The 21,319-nt window shown below is 45.7% G+C and overlaps 1 protein-coding gene across 1 annotated transcript in view; it reads left to right on the forward strand.

Annotated features, from left to right (window-relative positions):
• Positions 1-20,045, forward strand: part of PPL (periplakin) — a 42,153-nt gene extending 22,108 nt beyond the window's left edge. Inside the window, exons 2-22 of the mRNA XM_069984297.1 lie at positions 2,935-3,034; positions 5,887-6,041; positions 8,903-9,026; positions 9,153-9,278; positions 9,466-9,507; positions 9,596-9,757; positions 10,186-10,293; positions 10,686-10,781; positions 10,945-11,067; positions 11,181-11,327; positions 11,418-11,569; positions 12,467-12,561; positions 14,197-14,363; positions 14,568-14,746; positions 14,885-15,023; positions 15,367-15,560; positions 15,634-15,784; positions 15,880-15,963; positions 16,078-16,191; positions 16,416-16,508; positions 16,626-20,045. Coding sequence (XP_069840398.1) covers positions 2,935-3,034; positions 5,887-6,041; positions 8,903-9,026; positions 9,153-9,278; positions 9,466-9,507; positions 9,596-9,757; positions 10,186-10,293; positions 10,686-10,781; positions 10,945-11,067; positions 11,181-11,327; positions 11,418-11,569; positions 12,467-12,561; positions 14,197-14,363; positions 14,568-14,746; positions 14,885-15,023; positions 15,367-15,560; positions 15,634-15,784; positions 15,880-15,963; positions 16,078-16,191; positions 16,416-16,508; positions 16,626-19,292 — 5,218 coding nt within the window. The 3' untranslated portion in view covers positions 19,293-20,045. The remainder of the gene's footprint in view (positions 1-2,934; positions 3,035-5,886; positions 6,042-8,902; positions 9,027-9,152; positions 9,279-9,465; positions 9,508-9,595; positions 9,758-10,185; positions 10,294-10,685; positions 10,782-10,944; positions 11,068-11,180; positions 11,328-11,417; positions 11,570-12,466; positions 12,562-14,196; positions 14,364-14,567; positions 14,747-14,884; positions 15,024-15,366; positions 15,561-15,633; positions 15,785-15,879; positions 15,964-16,077; positions 16,192-16,415; positions 16,509-16,625) is intronic.
• Positions 20,046-21,319: the final 1,274 nt, after the last annotated feature.

The raw sequence follows: 21,319 nt of genomic DNA on the forward strand, positions 1-21,319 counted from the left end.
AATAAACGGACGGACACAACTAGTCCCAGAAATCAGTGAAAGGTGATTGATGGAGGGGTCAGAGATATGGAGGGAGATGGGGGCAGAATATGGGAATATCTATCTATATATCTATCTATCATCTATCTATCTATCTCCTATCTATCTATCTATCTATCTATCTATCTATCTATCTATCTATCTATCTATCTATCTCCTATCTATCTATCTATCTATCTATCTATCTATCTATCTATTTCCTATCTATCTATCTATCTATCTATCTATCTATCTATCTATCTATCTATCTATCTATCTCCTATCTATCTCCTATCTATCTATCTATCTATCTATCTATCTATCTATCTCCTATCTATCTCCTATCTATCTATCTATCTATCTATCTATCTCCTATCTATCTATCTATCTATCTATCTATCTATCTGTCTGTCTCCTATCTATCTATCTATCTATCTCCTATCTATCTATCTATCTATCTATCTATCTATCTATCTATCTATCTATCTCCTATATATCTATCTATCTATCTATCTCCTATCTATCTATCTATCTATCTATCTATCTATCTATCTATCTCTCATCTATCTATCTATCTATCTATCTATCTATCTATCTATCTATCTATCTCCTATCTATCTATCTATCTATCTATCTATCTATCTATCTCCTATCTATCTATCTATCTATCTATCTATCTATCTATCTATTTCCTTTAGTCCATAATCTGATAATCCAGACATTGTGTGCAGAATAATCTAGTTACATGGTAGTATGTTAATGTACATTTTCTGATAAGAATATTTGATAATTCACCAAATCCCATTAGGCAGATGAGTGTTACTATAGAGAGTGGCCTGTCTGCTTCTGTGTTATACAAGCCAGGTGCATTATGGGATGTAGTATCTGTCCTGGCCGTGTACAGGGAAAACATTCCTGGGATATCAGTGTCAGGCCGGAGAGATATATGGAGACAGGCTGATCCCAGGGCTGTACTCCAGCCAGTGCTGTGTATAGAGGCCCCTGCAGTGCATTGTGGTCCTTACTGAGGCCAAGTGTACATGTTTTGGTTCTTAGTAGAGTTACCATTTATTAAAGGGGTTGTCCATGATAGCACCACACTCCATTAACTTCAATTGAACTGAGCTGCAGTACCGCACGTAACCTGAGGACAAGAGTGGCGCTGTTTCTGGAAGGAAGTAGCTAAAACCTTCTAATCCTGGATTACACCTTTAAATTCATCTATGAGTCTAGCAGAAATCTCTTGTTACAATGTATCAGTGCAGGTAAAATGCAGGAATGTTTCCATTTCCTGACAGCAAGCAGAGATATATGGTGGTAGCTTATTTATACCAGGATCTGAGCAGCGGCATCCACCATATGATCCATCATGAGGCACCATGCGCCTCCTGCCTCTATGCTTTCCATCTCTGCCGGAGACACCATGTCTGTGTGTGGGAGCGAGTCACTGGCTGCTTCCACATTTATATACTGATCGTCCCCTTAAAGGGTTAATCTCTGTGGATTGTAAGCTCTTGTGACCAGCTGCATCAGTGATGGGTGGGGTGGGGGGCTTATATACCATGCTGTATGTATGGTAGGCATCTCCCTGGGTAGTATGATGACAGCTCTGGAGGCCCAGTGGATGGCAGTGATGGGACCCCAGGGTGGGCCCCGTTGTGGCTGCTATGGCTGCTATGGCTGCAGTTACGCCCCCGTCTCTGTCCCTTGAAGAGAATGGGGCCCGGCCCCATAGACCCCCACTCTGTGTACGGCTGCGGTTGGGGTAAGCGGAGGATGACATGTTCAGGAATCATGGTAAAGGTTTTCGGGTTTGGCCCCATTGGGGTATGAAGAGGTGGGCAGCAGGGGGGTTGCAGTTAGGGGAGTTGCAGTTAGGGGAGTTGCAGTTAGGGGAGTTGCAGTTAGGGGAGTTGCAGTTAGGGGAGTTGTATGCTGTGAGTTGTAGTTTGGGGAGTTGTATGCTGTGAGTTGTAGTTTGGGGAGTTGTATGCTGTGAGTTGTAGTTTGGGGAGTTGTAGTTTGGAGAGTTGTATGCTGAGAGTTGTAGTTTGGGGAGTTGTATGCTGAGAGTTGTAGTTTGGGGAGTAGTATGCTGGGAGTTGTAGTTTGGGGAGTTGTATGCTGGGAGTTGTAGTTTGGGGAGTTGTAGTTTGGAGAGTAGTATGCTGGGAGTTGTATGCTGGGAGTTGTAGTTTGGGGAGTTGTATGCTGGGAGTTGTAGTTTAGGGAGTTGTATGCTGGGAGTTGTAGTTTGGGGAGTAGTATGCTGAGAGTTGTAGTTTAGGGAGTTGTATGCTGGGAGTTGTAGTTTGGGGAGTTGTATGCTGGGAGTTGTAGTTTGGGGAGTTGTATGCTGAGAGTTGTAGTATGCTGGGAGTTGTAGTTTGGGGAGTAGTATGCTGGGAGTTGTAGTTTGGGGAGTTGTATGCTGGGAGTTGTAGTTTAGGGAGTTGTATGCTGGGAGTTGTAGTTTGGGGAGTAGTATGCTGGGAGTTGTAGTTTGGGGAGTTGCAGTTTGGGGAGTTGCATGCTGGGAGTTGTAGTTTTGCACCAGCTGTAGAGTCCCAGGTTGGCGATGGCTGCAGCAGGGTGGGTGTACCAGCAGCAGTCCTATGTAACAGCAGTCAGCAGGGCAGGACACATGCTTGTTGCTCCGGCCTGATCCCTTTGGCTTAGACACACACATAGTTTGGAAAGTAATACAAAAGGCCGAATGAGTCAGCGGCTAATGAGCTGGCATGGTGCCCGTCCCTGCTCCGTGCTCCCCCTTGGCACACGGCTTCTCAGGGCTGGAGCTCGGCCGGCCCAGGGGTGTGAACCAGAGGGAGAGAGGAGTGAGAGTGCTGGGGTATGCTGAGCGAGGACTATGCTGTGCCTGGCTGACATCAGGTCTCCCTCCGTCTCCTCTTACAGGGTCTCCAACAAGGATCTGTCCGAGCTCATCGACCGACTGCAGAAGAATGCCGACCAGGTGGAGCGCAATGTGGTGGACACCGACTCCAAGCTGCAGAAGGTACGGGGAGGCGGGCACCAATGCTGTACACCTATTTACAAGAGAGCCCCTTTAAGAGTGGAGCTGCCCTGAGTCCCTAGGTTAGGGTTGCATCTCTCCATTGTCAGCTATCAAGGTGACTGCGACAGAGCAATCGCAACTAATCGAAACTGCAGCACTGACCCCCATGGAAGTTGCATGTCACCAGCTTAGGCTGGGTTCACACTTCGTTTTTGCAGTCCGTTTTAATTCATCTATTTTATGCAAAAGACAAAAAAAAACACGAAAAAAACGGACGTATTTGTGTACATCCGTTTTGATCGGTTTTTCCACTGACTTTTATTATAAAAAAGAAAACGGATAAAAACGCATCCTTTGTTTAGCTTATGCAAGAACGTGGTGGAAATGCATTTTTGTTTATGCCCAAAAAAATTATTATTTTTCTTTTAGGCTATGTTCACACGACGTATATTTTCGTAAAACCACGGCTGTTGTACAACGGCCATGATTTATACGAAAATATACGTCAGATTGCTGCCTGGGAATCCCGGTCGGAGCATATACACATAGTATACACTCCGGCTGGGATCCCTAGCGGCGCCACAAAGAACTGACATGTCAGTTTTCTGCGGCTGCTATTCAGTGAATAGCGGCCGTAGGAAACCCTGTCAGTGCACACAATAGAGTGAGCGGCTCCGGCCACTCGCGCCATAGCGCGCAGTGGGGAGTTCTGATGCGGGCGCTAAAGATCATCTGGCCGGTACTGCATTACTGTCTGGGATGATCTTTTCAGAGAATCCGGCCGTTCCGTGATGCGGCCAGGTCACGGAACGGCCGGTCTCTTACAATGTGGGAGCATAGCCTTATACTGGAAGCCAGTGAAAAAACAGATTGCAGCAGTTGCAGTTATTCATCCTTTTTTTTTTTTCATAAAACATAAAAAAAACGGACTGCAAAAATGCAGTGTGAACCAGGCCTTACACCTTCTCTGCCACCTGGAAAATTATCCAAATATTTTGGTTGTGCAACCCATGTGGCTGAGTAGCCGGAGCCTTAGAGGATGATACTACAGATAGCACTACATGGCGATTTTACACCCAGTGATTGTGCTCACCTTGCGACATTAATCCGAATCCACAGTCGTAAACCTGGTTGCTGTTCACACATAAGTCAGCTCCTTCTCTGCTGTTTTTCTGCAGCTAAATTGAAGCAGTAACAAAGTTGCATGGCGGTAGGTTGCAGACAAATTGCGCATTTTGGATGCGGTACAGGTTGCTGTAGTCCTGGGCATAGACCGAGATGTTACCAATATGCAGCCTTATACAGTGACCATATTACTACAGAGGGGTTTCCGAAAGAGGATGAGATAAATATAGCTGTGTTCTTCCAGTAACAGCGCCACTTTTGTCCTCAGTTTGTGTGCTGTACTGCAGGTCAGTTCTATTAAAGGGGAATTTCAGTGACTTTTTTTTTTTTCTTTACAATTAACTGGTGTCAAAAAGTTATACAGATTTGTAATTCACTTCTATTTCAAATTCTCCAATCTTCCAGTACTTATCAACTACTGTATGTCCTGCAGGAAGTGGTGTATTCTCTCCAATCTGACACAGTGCTCTCTGCTGCCACCTCTGTCCATGTCAGGAACTGTCCAGAGCAGGAGAGGTTTTCTATGGGGATTTGCTGCTGCTCTGGACAGTTCCTGACATGGACAAAGGTGGCAGCAGAGAGGACTGTGTCATACTGGAAAGAATACACCATTTCCTGCATGACATCCAGCAGCTGATAAGTACTGGAAGACTGGAGATTTTTTAACAGAAGTAAATTACAAATCTATATAACTTTCTGAAACCAGGTGATTTGAAAGACATTTCCCCCCCCACTGAACTACCCCTTTAAATGCGTTATCTATAGAGATGAGCGAACCGGGTTTGGGTTCGAGTCGATCCGAACCCGATCGTTCGGCATTTGATTAGCTGTGGCTGCTGAAGATGGATAAAGCTCTAAGGTTGTCTGGAAAACATGGAAACAGCCAATGACTATATCCATGTTTTCCACATAGCCTTAGGGCTTTATCCAACTTCAGCAGCCACCGCTAATCAAATGCCGAAAGTTCGGGTTCGGATTGACTCGAGCATGCTCCAGGTTCGCTCATCTCTAGTTATCTACCATGTTTGTAAACACTTTGGTTCCGGGTTCCGAAATGTTTTCTTCTCCTTTCACCTCTAAAGCTCAATCCCGAATTCTGCAGGTTCTGTGTTATCAGACAGCAGTGCATTGTGGGAGCTCAGGTGACAGTCACACTGTCATGAGGCCACCTGTCTGATATATCACTGTATGCTTAAAGGGGAATATCTGCAGAATTTGGAATGCAGCTTTGGGTGTGACTAGAGAAGAGTCAGCACAAATTGGTGCAAAAACAGTGAAGTTGTGGAACCATTGATGTGGATTTTGTGTGCAGAGTGGAATTTCTGCCTTGTAAAGAGCGATTACAGTGTCCGCGGCTCATAAATCAGGCGTTATTGTAAGGAAATGTCGCAGGAAACGGCTGGGAAGTAACCTGGAAAGACATCAGAAGGCAGAAGCGGGGTGCTGGGAGCCTCTGCTGCTCCGGCTCTCCTCCCTGTACACACAGCCTGCTGGGGTCACACACAATCTGCACCTTCTCGCCACATGTTTTGCAGCTTTTTCCTCCACCTGCATTCCCCTAATTCGCCTCTAGGGGGCAGTTATTTTCTCCCCTTTGCATGAACTTGTCTTTCTAGTAAAATGCATAGTAATAGCCCCACCAGATGGTAATAGTGGGTACTGCAGTTATTTTTTTATATTCTATCTTCTTAATATTCTATACCTTTAACCCAATTTATTCCCTTCAGGATGTGGAGAAGATTATCGGGCAGCAGCCTGTGATGTACAAAGAGTCCACGGCCAACACCATGTCGGAGACGGAGAAGGTCATAGTGGTCCTGGAGACGGACGCCCTTATGGCTCGCCAGTTTAATCACCCACAAGCCGACATGATACAAGAGGAGTGAGTGGCGGTGTAAATTCTGGCAGGGCTCACATAGTCAGGGCATTCCTCCTTGGTGGAGAGATTTACTATTGCACTATATAGGCCCCCCGCCGCCCCTCATCCTGATCTCTTTCCATTATTTACGAGGCTCATAGTTGAGCTTATTACAAACCGGCCCGACCGAAATAGCCGTGTAGTGATACTGGATCCATGACAGGTGGTCAGAGCAGCGCCGGGCACATTCCTCTAAGGGGCGTCACATACAGATCATGTGTTTAAAAGTCCCGGGGCGGCTCCCTGGGGGGAGGGAGGGGTCAAATAATATCTAAGGAGAGTGTGGGAATGTGGTTCTATCCAAAGTCCATCATTGTTATTATATTGTGACTATCCCAGCCCGGGTCAGTATAATATTGTGACTATCCCGGCCCGGGTCAGTATAATATGTGACTATCCCGGCCCGGGTCAGTATAATATGTGACTATCCCAGCCCGGGTCAGTATAATATTGTGACTATCCCGGCCCGGGTCAGTATAATATGTGACTATCCCGGCCCGGGTCAGTGTAATATGTGACTATCCTGGCCCGGGTCAGTATAATATTGTGACAATCCCGACCCGGGTCAGTGTAATTTGTGACTATCCCGGCCCGGGTCAGTATAATATTGTGACTATCCTGGCCCGGGTCAGTATAATATTGTGACTATCCCGGCCCGGGTCAGTATAATATGTGACTATCCCGGCCCGGGTCAGTGTAATATGTGACTATCCCGACCCGGGTCAGTATAATATGTGACTATCCTGGTCCGGGTCAGTGTAATATGTGACCATCCTGGCCCGGCTCAGTATAATATGTGACTATCCCGGCCCGGGTCAGTATAATATTGTGACTATCCCGGCCCGGGTCAGTGTAATATGTGACTATCCCGACCCGGGTCAGTATAATATGTGACTATCCCGGCCCGGGTCAGTATAATATTGTGACTATCCTGGTCCGGGTCAGTGTAATATGTGACCATCCTGGCCCAGCTCAGTATAATATGTGACTATCCCGGCCCGGGTCAGTATAATATTGTCACTATCCCGGCCCGGGTCAGTATAATATTGTGACTTTCCTGGTCCGGGTCAGTGTAATATATGACCATCCTGGCCCGGCTCAGTATAATATGTGACTATCCTGGCCCGGGTCAGTGTAATATGTGACTACCCCGGCCCGGGTCAGTATAATATTGTCACTATCCCGGCCCGGGTCAGTGTAATATGTGACTATCCTGGCCCGGGTCAGTATAATATTGTGACAATCCCGACCCGGGTCAGTGTAATTTGTGACTATCCCGGCCCGGGTCAGTATAATATTGTGACTATCCTGGCCCGGGTCAGTATAATATTGTGACTATCCCGGCCCGGGTCAGTATAATATGTGACTATCCCGGCCCGGGTCAGTGTAATATGTGACTATCCCGACCCGGGTCAGTATAATATGTGACTATCCTGGTCCGGGTCAGTGTAATATGTGACCATCCTGGCCCGGCTCAGTATAATATGTGACTATCCCGGCCCGGGTCAGTATAATATTGTGACTATCCCGGCCCGGGTCAGTATAATATTGTGACTATCCCGGCCCGGGTCAGTGTAATATGTGACTATCCCGACCCGGGTCAGTATAATATGTGACTGTCCCGGCCCGGGTCAGTATAATATTGTGACTATCCCGGCCCGGGTCAGTGTAATATGTGACCATCCTGGCCCAGCTCAGTATAATATGTGACTATCCCGGCCCGGGTCAGTATAATATTGTCACTATCCCGGCCCGGGTCAGTATAATATTGTGACTTTCCTGGTCCGGGTCAGTGTAATATATGACCATCCTGGCCCGGCTCAGTATAATATGTGACTATCCTGGCCCGGGTCAGTGTAATATGTGACTACCCCGGCCCGGGTCAGTATAATATTGTCACTATCCCGGCCCGGGTCAGTATAATATTGTCACTATCCCGACCCGGGTCAGTATAATATGTGACTATCCTGGCCCGGGTCAGTATAATATTGTCACTATCCCGGCCCGGGTCAGTATAATATTGTCACTATCCCGGCCCGGGTCAGTATAATATTATGCCACTTTGTCGGCCCGGGTCAGTATAATATTGTGACTATCACGGTCCGGGTCAGTGTAATATGTCACTATCCCGGCCCGGGTCAGTATAATATTGTCACTATCCCGGCCCGGGTCAGTATAATATTGTCACTATCCCGGCCCGGGTCAGTATAATATTGTCACTATCCCGGCCCGGGTCAGTATAATATTGTCACTATCCCGGCCCGGGTCAGTATAATATTGTCACTATCCCGGCCCGGGTCAGTATAATATTGTCACTATCCCGGCCCGGGTCAGTATAATATTGTCACTATCCCGGCCCGGGTCAGTATAATATTATGCCACTTTGTCGGCCCGGGTCAGTATAATATTATGCCACTTTGTCGGCCTGGTTGAAGTATATTTTTAGTTTCCTGGCCCCGGGTCCTGTATAATTCATGTGTCCCGACTGAAGTCTAATATTAGTTACTATCCTCTCCGGGGTCATGTATAATGTTATGTCACTACGCTGGCCTGGCCGGTCGATGTTTATTTTTGCCCAAGTCATATTGTGTTACTATCCCGGCCCAGGTCTGGTATCATATTGTGTCACTATCTGTGAGGTATGCTGCATTATCTGTCTGTGGTGTACAGTATGGCGGATTGTCTGTGCTGTGATGTATGGCAGATTATCAGGAGTGTCTGTGCTATCAGTGATCCAGCCCTTTGAAGTCCCCCATGCAGAGGGTCTGGGGTCAGGGGTCATGCCTCTGACCGCCTCTTATGGCTCTCCTCTCTTCACTTTCCAGCATCCGGCAGCTTAAGGAACGTCTGATCAGCCAGAGGAAGAAGCACGACCAGATCTACAACCAGAAGGCCACCATCCTGGACGCCCCAAAAGTCAACTGGGGCAAAGTCATTGATGATAAGATGGTGAGTGCCGGGTATTTTTAGTGCTGGGTGAGTGCTGGGTGTTTATAGTGCTGGGTGAGTGCCGGGTCACCCACAGATACAGGATTATTATGTTACATGAACGCTCTTCTCTCCTCGTGTATCCAGGACCAGCTCAACAGCGCCACATTCGCCACCGATTTACCCAACCTGGAGAACCAGATAATGGAGCACAACATGTTCCACAATGAGGTGAAGGCCATCGGAGACCAAGTCAACAAGGACACTGACAAGGTGGGCGACACTGGCTGACTCAACCATTACTCCCACCCCCATCATCTCATGATTTCTACTACCCCCATTGTTACTACCACCCCCATCATCTCATCATTAGTACCAGCCCCATCGTTACTATCACCTCCATGATCCCACCATGACTACCACCCTCATCATCTCATGTGCCGTTTCCCTTTGTCCGCAGGAGTACATCAGTGGGCTGCAAGTGAAGTATCAGAAGCTCTTGGTAAGAATCTCCGGCCGGCGTCAATGGTCGTGTTACCTCTTAAATGCCGCCAGCTCGGTCACTGTCTCCCTTCTGCTTCCCTTGGTAGACCGCCTCCCAGAAGCGCCAGCGGGATCTGGGCACCCTGCAGGATTACATGCAGCGCTGCACCAATGAGCTCTACTGGCTGGACCAACAAGAGAAGGAACGCATGGAGTATGACTGGAGCGACCGCAACACCGACTACATCAGCCGCAGGAGGCAGTACGAGGTGAGCACCACAGCTGGGGACACAATACTGCACCGTGCTCCTCTACCATACTCCTCTACCATACTCCAGTATACTCCACCTTCCACCATATACTTCTGTATACTCCACCTACCACCATATATTTCTGCATACTCCACCTACCACCATATACTCCTGTATACTCCACCTACCACTGTACTCCTGTATACGCCATCTATCTCAATCCTTCTCTATCTTGCCCGCCTACTGCAGTACTCCTCTACACTCTGACCCAATACTCCTTTATACTCTGCTGATCCATCAATACAGTACTCATCTACACGCCATCTACCCTAACACTTGTATATTCCACCCGTATCCGTACTCCGCTATACTCTACCTCCAGTATGTGACTACTCCTCCCTATACACCAGGATCCATCCCACTGTCATTTCTCTTCTTTATAACAGAACTTCATCCAAAGGAGTCTGGAAGCCAAGGAGATGGAAATCAACAAACTTCACGATGAAGGAGACAAGCTCCTAGCAGACGGACATCCAGCCAGAATCCCCATAGAGGTAAAGGATCCTATAACACCAGGGGGTGAATCAGCTATAAGTCTTCGATGTTCCCGTTTTGGTGAAGTTGTAGGAAATCAAGAGTTGGGAATGTCCAACAAGTTGCCACCTTGACTTGCAAGTAGAGTATAGTTTCTCTACACGGTCTCCGGTATGGAAAAACCCATCAATCCCTAGTAGATGTCTATAGGGATGAAGACCATAATGGTAGATAATCATGGGGGAAGGTAGTAAGATGTGTTGCTGTGACAGTACTGTCTTGGTCATACACATATCAGGGAGACTTAGTAGGAGGTGAGGAAGGACAGATCTTTAGACTACGCCATAGTACATATAGATCACCCACCATGTAAGCAGGATACATGTGACCTCTCGCGTTCTCCTTACCTCAGGCTCACATGGAGGCCGTGCATGCTGACTGGAAGGAATATCTCAACCTCTTGATTTGCGAAGAAAGTCACCTGAAGTACATGGAGGACTACCACCAGGTAAGAGGGCTCCACCATAGGAAGGTGGTTGTTGTAAAAGATTACCTAGATGGACCCACCCTTAGAGTTCCCCAAAATCTGGACGGTCAATGTCTGCCCCAATGGGATGCATAACGTTGGGTAATATTACAGCCTGGGGCAATAAATCTGTCTTTTCATCCAGTTTTACCGAGATGCCAAGGACACTCAAGACCTGCTCAAGAAGGTGGACAGTGACCTAGAGCACAAGTACAACCCAGACTTTAAGGACAGCTACCAGATCGAGGCCCAGTTACGTGAGCTGGAGGTAAGATGGCCGTGAAGGTGGGATGGTTGGAGAGAATGAAGCATGTCAATGACTAAACAGTGGAGGAACAAATGCTGGATACAAAAAATGGTAAGAATTATGGTTTCTTTTAGGACCAGGACAAGGCTTTGGATAAATATGAGGAAGTAGTACGTTCCTTACAAACCCGCAGCCACCAGGTCGTACCACTGAAGTTCCGTCGGGAAACACCACTCAAACCCATCCCAGTGGAGGCCGTTTGTGACTTCTATTCCGACGAGGTGAGCGGCGGCCATGTCTTTCAGTCATCATCACCTTATAGAAATGTCATAGAGAACTGTACTTCTATATGTGTGACTGGTGTCTTGTAGGGGGAGATTTCCCGAGGGGCTCAATACACCCTTAAAGCGAACAGGGGCGAGAAGTGGGAGGTGACAGACAGCAACGGCAAGAAGGTGGTGGCTCCAGGAGTCTGTTTTACCATTCCCCCCACTGACCCTGAGGCCCTGACAATGGCAGAGAGGTAAGATGGCAGATTAAACATGGGGTTATAGAAAGAAATTAAATTAGTCAGGGGTGGGGTTATAGGAGGTGGCTATATTAATCGGGGGCAGAGTTATAGGAGGTGGTTATGTTAGTCAGGGGTGGAGTTATAGATGGTAATTATATTAGTCAGGGGCGGAGTTATAGGAGGTGATTATATTAGTCAGGGGCGGGGTTATAGGAGATGGTTACATTGGGGGCGGAGTTATAAATGGTAGCTATATTAGTCAGAGGTGGAGTTATAGATGGTAGCTATATTAGTCGGGCAGAGTTATATAAGGTGGTTTTATTAAAGGCAGAGTTATATTAGTTGGGTGGAGTTATAGGAGATGGTTATATTTATCAGGGGAAGAGATAAGAGGTGGTTATATTAGTCAGGGGAGGAGTTTAGGGAAGTGGTTATAATTGTGGGGTTATAGGGACAGGTTAAATTAAAAGGAGTTATAGAGGGGTGATACATTAGTCAGGGGAGGTGACAGGGAGTGGTTAAACTAGTAAGAGTGGGTTATTGGGAGTGGTTATAGTAAATAGGGCAGGAGTTATAGAAAGTGGCAATTGTAAGGAAGATGTTATAGAAAGGAGTTACATCAGAAGAGGAGGGGTTATAGTATGGGAGGAGCTATAAGGAATGGTTATATTAGTAAGGGGAGGAGTTATTTGGAATGTTTAATTAGGGGAGGAGCTATCGGTGACCATTATAGAGGTTGTTTTATCAGGTCGGATATAGTAGCCAGGTTGGGAGCTAGAGATGGTAGTTGTAATAGTGGATGCAGTTACAGGGGATAGTTTACAACACTCTAGTGTACGGGGTAGCGTTGCCGTGTTCATCCCTCTACCACCTCTCTGAATTATCGGACGTGTCTTCCTAATATTTCAGCACTCTCAACCAATACCGAAGCACAAAGCAGAAGGCATCGGGCTGTAAGAACGCTTTACAGCAGCGCTGCGAGGATCTCAAGAGAGAGTCTAAAGGTTTGTCAAGAGTAAAGTCCCTATTACACGGGGCGACTGTCAGTGCTCGTTTGCTCCTCGCTCCCCGCTCGCTGCCGCCGGTACTACATGCGGCAGCACCGAGCGGGTAAGTGCTGGGGAGGCCACGGGGAGCTGCCCAGGTGATCGCTGATCATCCGGGGAGCCCATAGGATATAGCAGCGGTCTGCTGCCGTTGCACCTATTCCACGGGTCGATGGCAGCAGATCGTTGCTTCATTAATCAACGACTGCACGATGTCGGCTGATCGTTGCCTTCTATTACACAAAACAATTATTGGCCGAATACGGACGATAATCGTTTTGTGTAAGAGGGTCTTAATGGAGACACATTGTGATAAGTGATCCCCTCAACATGTGTGTGTACATGACCTCCTTGTATAACCATTACTACAGGACGGCATCCCTTTGATCTAGGTCTCAGTGTTAGGAGACCACCAGAATGATCTGATAACATTGCGTGCAGTGAGACAGATGGTCCAGAGCTGCACTGGTGGCTGGCAGCTATTATGTAATGTAATCTGTACAGTACCGCGGGCAGCCGCTGCCAACAGTCTCAATGAATCCCTTGCATAAGTGAGAAGACTGTGAGCATGCCAGTACAAGGCCATGAAGGCTGAGAGTTGTACTGGGGCTGAGAGACCCAGGTGGTAGATCACTGGTTCCACTGAGGACATGAAGTGTTTTGCTGCCAGTTTCAGCATCTGTGATCCAGGGGCTTTAAAGGTTCTGCACTTACTCCATCGTATCACTGCATAGCGTATGATTCCAGAAATAAAGGGTATTTAGTGTTTTACGTCCTCTTACAACTTAAACTAATTCTCTAATTAATTGAAAATTAAGTAAAATTGATATGGAATAAAGGAGAAGTTCCATGAAATTTTTTTTAAAAAAATTGGAGGGCGGTGCGGGAACATAATAAAGTATGTATACTTACTCACTCCTGTGCTCTCACGGTGCTGCCTTACTGATATCTGACAGCCATTAGCCTCCTGCAGCTGCAACCTGTACCTGGCTGATGGATTGCCCGCTCAGCCAATCAGTGACAGGGGCGGGACACTATGCAATTCATTAGCGGGTCCGTGACGTTGCAGCCTGCCTAAAACGACATCTGGCAGCTGTCCGAGAGTTGAGAGCAGCACTGTGGGGGGGATGGGTAAGTATACTTTCTTTATTATGTTCCCACATCACCCTGCCTGCCTGTGATAAATTTTTATTTTATTTTTGTGGGACTTCTCCTTTAATATGATGGTGGTTAAAGATGAGTGAATTTAAAGTAATAACGAAGAAAATCTCTTTGTTAGCTCGGCCGTCGGCTTATCAACCTGCTGGCTTTGAAGTCTGTGCTTCTCCTCCCAAGGTTCCTAAAATCGCTGGATCCAGTCCTGGGAAACTGGGAGAAGTCATACTGCAGAGCTAACTAAGTAATTCGCTGGTTGTAGTTGTCAAAGTTGAATAACTATTTACCTATATCTGGGAAAACCAAAAACTTATTTCTTACAGGGTATTTAAATCCCATTAGAAAAATGGGTGCAGGCTGCCTAATATGATTTAAAAAAAAAAGCTTAAGTTCTTAACTCATTGCCCTATTAAAGGTAACTCTTCTCCAATACCACAGCTACCACCAATACCCAAGACACCCAGGGACGTCACCTACTTGCTGGAATGGACAGAGTAATCACAGATCTAGACAGACAGGAGAAATCTATCAGCTCCTACCTGCGTCCACCTCTGGAGCAAAGCCGCTCTGTGCAGGACTCTTCAGAACGACTGAAGGAACTCAAGGTAAGCACCATAACATTAAAACAGAGTGTTCAGAAGGTTGCTGAACCCACAAAACAGCTGTCTGCAAAAACTGCCTTGTTGATACCACTGGCTACTTATGTAAGAAAAGTTTTGGTTGCCATCATACACGACGACAACCCATCACGGTAAATAATACATACATACATAATAAATAATTCACATCTTCCTTTATCTTTCCTCTAGAACATTGCAAATAATGTGCGGCGTATTGAGCCAGAGAAAGCTCAACGGGTGCAGGAGTGTGAGGTCTATCTGTCCAAGACTCCAGAATCTCCCAGCGCTCCCATACTTCGAAGCAAAATCAATGAGACCAACAAGAAGTACGACAGGGTGAATGATCTCTTGACCTCTGCTCAGGACAAGTAAGTAGCAGAAAACTAGATGTCATAGGATTTACTGGATATTAGAAATGAATAAGCTGTGGCACGGCCAAGAAATCTTCATACGCTAAAATCCTAAAGACTTGCAGCTCTTGTTGACTTGTCTAACGGTCTTTGCAGGATTGAGGCATCCAATCGCCTAGAAGGAAGTTTGCAGAAGAGCAAAGATCTTCTCTCTACGTACGAAACCAAGCTATGCCAGGATGACACTGTACCAGAAGATCCCCGCTCTGTGGATAAGAAGCTGCAAGAGTTGTCAGTAAGTGGCCAAAGATGTCTTCTATGGCAGTGCTTCTCAAGGCCAGTCCTCAGGCCTCACCAACAGGTCATGTTTTGAGGAATTCCTTAGTATTTCGCAGGTGATATACTCAGTGCATCAGGTATTTTCACAGGTGTCCTTTGTATGGGAAATCCTCAAAACATGACCTGTTGGTGGGGCCTGAGGACTGGAATTGAGAAGCACTGTTCTATGGGATATGCAGTGGTTACAAAGAACTGAACAATCCCCATTTTCCTTTAGTGCTAAATGTTGTATCCTTATAGACCACTAATAATGACACATTTCTGATCATCTCCTGACTTCATTTTCTTCATCGTTGCAGGCAATGAGCTCCGAGCTCCAGCAGGGAAGAGGCGTCTTTGCAGAAGCCGAGCAAAACCTTCACAACAGCAAACTGAGCTGCCAAAATCTTGCCAATCGCTTCCAGGAGCACTGTCCTGATATTGAGCGCCAAGAAGGAGAGGTGTCCAAACTCAACCAACGTTATGCTCAACTCGATCAGCAGATCCAAAGCAGGTGAGCAACTGGGATCCATCAGAGTTTAGTTCATGAAAATTGTTAGCCATGTGCTAAATCTACTTTCATTTAGGTGTCAGGGCTTGCAAAAAGCTAAGACAGCCTATAGCAACTACCGCAACACCTATGACCAGCTTGATGGCTGGCTGCAGAACCTGCCCAACTATGAACCAAAGGACACAGACAGCGTCAACCAAGTGGAAACCAAGCTGAAGAACCAAAGGGTAAGTCAAATGTTATGTGGAACAAGATAGTGGTAAATGGTCAAAAATGTAAGATTGGTATGTCAGGAAATTCATTCCTTACACTTTGCTTGCAGCTTCTCTTGGCTGGAATAGCAGATCGGGAGCATGACTTGGAACATGTGAACAAGAGTGCCCAACAATACCAACAAGCCGTGAAAGTAAGTTTTAGTTTCATTCATAGCATACGCCCTTGATAACATATGGGATAAAGATATCATAGCTATACATATAAGACTGTGCAGTTACATATGGTTCATCTTTGTTAATGTTAGGACTATGAACTTGATACAGAGAAGTTGAGGTCTGTTCTGGATGTGGAGAACCGCAGGAATACCTACAATCGGAGGTCCAGGGTGCTGTCACCAGCCAACAAAGTCAAGGAAGAGGTGCGTAAGGGTTTCTATTAGGCATCATAGTTATTTTTTAATGGTTGATTATATTTCCATGCATGAACATCTATCTATCCATCCCTTCCATGGTTGAACTTGATGGACATGTTGATGTGTCTTTTTCAAACCATGTAATATTAAGCAACTACTAAAGGAGTATCTACTATTGCCAACTTTACTGGACTGCTGATTATATTTATAACTATTTCTTGTCCTTGCAGGAAGCAGATTTATCTGCTAGATTCACAGAGGCCAGTGCTGTCAATAAACAGAGGCTACAGACACTGGAGTTTGCTCAAAGTCTCTTGCGCCAGGTAAGACTTCTAACATAGCAATGTGTCTTCATGACATCTACGATCGTAGTAAAATTCCAGAAGATGCATGAAATGCCACATCAGAGACTTACTCTGCAATCTGTATTGTATCCACAGCAACCTGAGGTGGAAGTACACCAGGAGACAATCCAGATGACCCGGTCAGAGAAGCCTGCCGAAGAGACCTGGAAAATCAAAAAGATGTTGGATGACGAAGTCCAGCGTCGTCAGCAACTGGAATCCGAGATCAGGAGCACTCAAGAGGAGATAATCTTCCTTCAGAATCAAAAACCTCAAGAGACCATAGTTAAGAAAGAGGTCTTGAAAAAAGTTCCAGATCCACAACTGGAAGAAGAGTACCACAAGGTTCTTGAAAAAGTTTCAGAAGAACAGCGTCGAAACAAGGCTTTGCAGGATGAACTAGACTCCTTGAGAATCAAGATACGATCACTGGAGTACGAGCAGAAGGAAGGTGGACAGCAATATATAGTCAAAGAGGTCTTGAGAATTGAGAAAGACAGAGAGCAGCAGGAAGAGTTCACAAGACTCAAAGAAGAGTTGGAAGAGTTGAGCAGGCAAAAGGGGATGAAGCAGAATGAAATTGCCAACTTGAAGGAGCGCATTCTCATCTTGACAGAAGAGAAGAACAAGCCACAGGAGAAAGTGACAGAGAAAGAAGTTGTGAAACTGCAAAACGATCCCCAGTTAGCCTCAGAATACAGGATACTTCAAGAGAACATGCAAAGGGAAAGTTCTCTGCGACAGAAGGAGGAAGAGGAGCTACAGCTGCTCCAGGAGAAACTAAAACGCCTAGAAAAAGAGCGAGCCATGGCTGAAGGCAAAATAACAGTAAAGGAAGTGTTGAAGGTGGAAAAGGATCATGCCACCGAGAGAGAGGTGGCTGATCTCCGCAGGCAGTACGAAGACGAGTCGTCAAAGATTCGTATAACACAACGTGAGAAAAATGAGCTGATACGCAAGATAAACATATTAGAAGAAGAAAATGCCAAAGTTATTGTCCAGGAGAAAGTACGTGAGATTGTTCGACCAGATCCCAAGGCTGAGAGTGAGTTAGCCAACTTGCGTCTTGAACTGATTGAGCAGGAAAGGAAACTGAGATCTGCGGAGGAACAAGTAAAAGTTTTCCAGAGTGAGGTAACAACCATGAAGGCACGTGGCCCACAAGTAGAGGTGAAAGAAATGATTAAAGAAGTCATCAAGCACAAGACTGATCCAGAACTCATAGCAGAGCTCGAAAGACTGCGTGAAGAAATCTTGGAGAAGACGCGGGTAGTAGAAAGATCGGAGCTAGAGATCACTCAGTTAAAACAGGAGATACAGAGCTGGATTGATACCAAACCCCAGATACAGATTAAAGAGGTAGTTCAAGAAGTCATGCAATATCGTGAAGACCCCGCCACCAAGAATGAGGTAGAAACCTTGAAATCCAAGTTGGCTGAAGAGCAAAGGAAGCGCCTAGATCTTGAAAGGGAAAGAATGATCCAAGAAGACAAGATAAGACAGAAAGAAAGAGAGCTCTCACAAGTGAAAGAGAAGTTGGTCCAACAGGAGGTTGTAAAATATGAAGAAGATCCTTTACTGAAGTCTGAGGTTAACAGTTTATCAAAGAATATTGAAGGTGAGTTGAAGCAAAAAGATGAACTGCAAGAAGAGTTGCGGAAGTTACAATGGAGAAAATCCGAGCTTGAGCGCCAGCTAGAGGAACTGGAAAGAGAGAGGCAAGCTAGACGCGAGGCAGAGCTGGAAATCCAGCGTCTTAAAATCCGGTTGAATGAGCTGGAACAAAGGGAGGTTGAAACCAAAGAGAAAGTAACCTTGAAGCAAAAAGTCGTCCTACAACAAGACCCTCAGCAAGAAAAGGAACACAATTTGCTGAAGCTGCAATTGGAAGAAGAAAGACACAGAAGGCAGATTCTGGAAACTGAGCTGGAGGCACTGAGGAAGAAGCTTGTAACCCTGGAGAAGATGGAAGTAAAAGAGAAAGTTGTCTTCACAGAAAAAATAGAGGTCGAGAAGGACCCAGAGACAGAACAAGAAATAAAAAGACTTAAGTCCGCACTGGATGAAGAGGGAAATCGCAGAGTGCAGTTCGAATCTGATGTAGACCGTCTTCAAAATCAGCTGTCAGAGGTAGAGTTCAGCAACTCGAAATCCAACAAAGAGCTTGAATATCTACGGGAAGAAGTCCACAAACTACAGATGGAGAAGCAAAGTCTTCAGCTGGAGACCCGCCACTTGCAGTCTGAGATTGAGATTACAATAAAGGAGGCACAAGGTCTGCGAAGCTTAACACAGGTGGACAGTGGTATCAGCCTTGACTCCCGCCTATCCGCCCTAGAACAAGAACTTCAGGAACTAAAGAAAATCTCTCGAGATAAAGATGCGGAAATTGAACAGCTTCAAAAACGTCTTGAAACCATGCAAATCAAGAGAGAACAGAGAGAGAACCATCTACGCCGCTCCATTGTCGTCATTGATCCGGATACTGGCAAAGAGATGTCACCTGAAGAAGCTCGTAAATTGGGTCTCATTGACTGGAAGATGTTTGTCAATTTACAAAGTCAAGAATGCGACTGGGAAGAAACCACCATAAAGGGGCCAAACGGTGACTCCTCTGTGATCCATGACAGGAAGTCAGGCAAGAAGTTTAACATTGAAGATGCTTTGAAGAGTGGCCGCATCACCAGACGTCAGTATGAAAGTTACCTCAACAAAGAGATGTCAATCCAAGAATTTGCAGCCTTGGTTTCCGGAAAGAAGTAATCATTGAGGTGCTAAGGTGCTGCTCTCTGCACCTACAACATAGACTTTAAACCAGATATAGCTGCCCTTTGGTCTGTTGCCTTCATAAATAGCAGAACCTCTAGGTTTCTGTTATTCTTGGTTGACCCATGTAGAGGAGATGTTTTGCTGAGTGCCATGATGTCCATAACGTTCTCCAAAGTTGAAGGTCATGGGTGTCTTAAGAGCCATGTAGGAACTTCCATCGGAATTGGGGCTGGTGCATGTTCGTCCGAGATTGGAGACCAATCCATGAAAGCCATATAGGTCTCAGTAAAGTCTCATCCACCAGCATCTGCATCACTTTATGGAAGGTACCAAACCGCTGTCCCGCCAATAGAGAAGTATTCTCAAGCCAAAGCACTAACAAAAGCATCTTTAAAGGAACATGCACTGAAAAGTCGAGATTGTAGTATAAAGCCAAACCACAGAGGCATTCTGCTTTATGCTATAAAAGAGCAATTAGACATCTTCTCTCTCTCTATATATATAATGTGTATGTTACATGTCATTTGGTATATGGTTTAGATAGCACATTTTCATGCTCTGTCTTGTTACACATCTACTGTGGTGCCTTACTAACCCCCCTTCCCCCCGATACAAGGATGTGGTCCTCCGCCACAATACGAATCTTGGTTTCTGTACGTCTTTCATATAATTCTGAGTGGGGAAAGGGAAATATGGAAAATGTATTTTATTTATGATAGAGCTAAATAAAGATGCGGTGGTTTTGAATGCTCCGCTTCCTGTCATTGTTTGATCAGATTTAAGCAAGGAAAAAAGACGAACAAAAAAAACAAAACAAGGAATTTTTTTTCTTCAGAAAAATGACATTTATTCATTTCCCCCACCAGCGTGTTACATATAAAACTTCCCCTCCCCACAATCACATTTCTCACGTCCTTCTTCACCACCAGGCAAGCCAGAATATGGTCCCGGACAATGGAAAACCCTGAGCGTTGAGGGTTACAGTTCCCAATGTTAACAATGCTAAAGCAAATCAGACACTTGTTTGTGTGCGTTTTGCAGCAGCGGTAAAGCGCTATACATTGCTACAATTAGAGATTTAGATAAAAACAAATGTGTTTGTGTTAATGTCTTACACACCTGTAGGATAAGTCAGAAGATGGATAAAGGTGGAATCCCTCTTTAAGTGAAGTGCACAAACACATTTTTTTAAAGGAACACTCTGATAGTGTTATCTCTGGTGCTTTGTCTAAGTGGTTGGAGCATGACATTGACACACTCTCTCTAGTGTTCTTTGAATCCATGTGTCGTGCTGCGCCCCTCTGGGGCCTGTACTAGGCATAATACAATATCATCTTAGGATGCAGCATTCAGGAATGTATTAGCAGTTCCGAGCCTTCGGGTTCCAGGGCAATGGAACCATACCTTCGGTTTCAAATGTGAGTTATTTAAAGGGGTTATCCTGGGCTACAAAAACATGGCCACTTTCTTCCAGAGACAGCCCCTCTCTTATCTACAGTTTGGGTGGGGTTTGTAACTCAATCCATTCACTTCAATGTAACTAATTGCAAACCACACCTGAACTGGAGACACGAGTGGTGCTGTCTCTGGAAGAAAGTGGCCATGTTTTTCTAATGATGGATAACCCCTTTAATGTCTCCCTTTGCCCTTAAGAGAAGTTCCCAGTAGGTGGGATTTTCTTAGGTCCTCAGAGCTGACTGTATTGAAAGCTTTCCTGGTCCTGCCTACCAGCAATGATTGACAGCTCTGGTGGTCTCCTGATTGGTCAAAAGATCTGGGGAACAACAAAATACAGATGGCTCTCTGTACCCTATGAGTAGAGCCTGTCTCTTGGGCACTAAAGAACTTCCCCAACTCCTACTCCTTGCTATGACTGCCAGCTCTAGCTTCCATTCAGGAGCTCAATAGAGCTGTCAATCAGAGCTGAGAGGAGGGGCAAGGGAAGCTCAGTACAGAAACCTTGGTTCAGCCATATTTATAGAATGGAAGTATACTGACACAGCACACAACATGGCCACCTC

The sequence above is a fragment of the Dendropsophus ebraccatus genome, chromosome 9 (assembly GCF_027789765.1).
Source record: "Dendropsophus ebraccatus isolate aDenEbr1 chromosome 9, aDenEbr1.pat, whole genome shotgun sequence".
Lineage (NCBI taxonomy): Eukaryota > Metazoa > Chordata > Amphibia > Anura > Hylidae > Dendropsophus > Dendropsophus ebraccatus.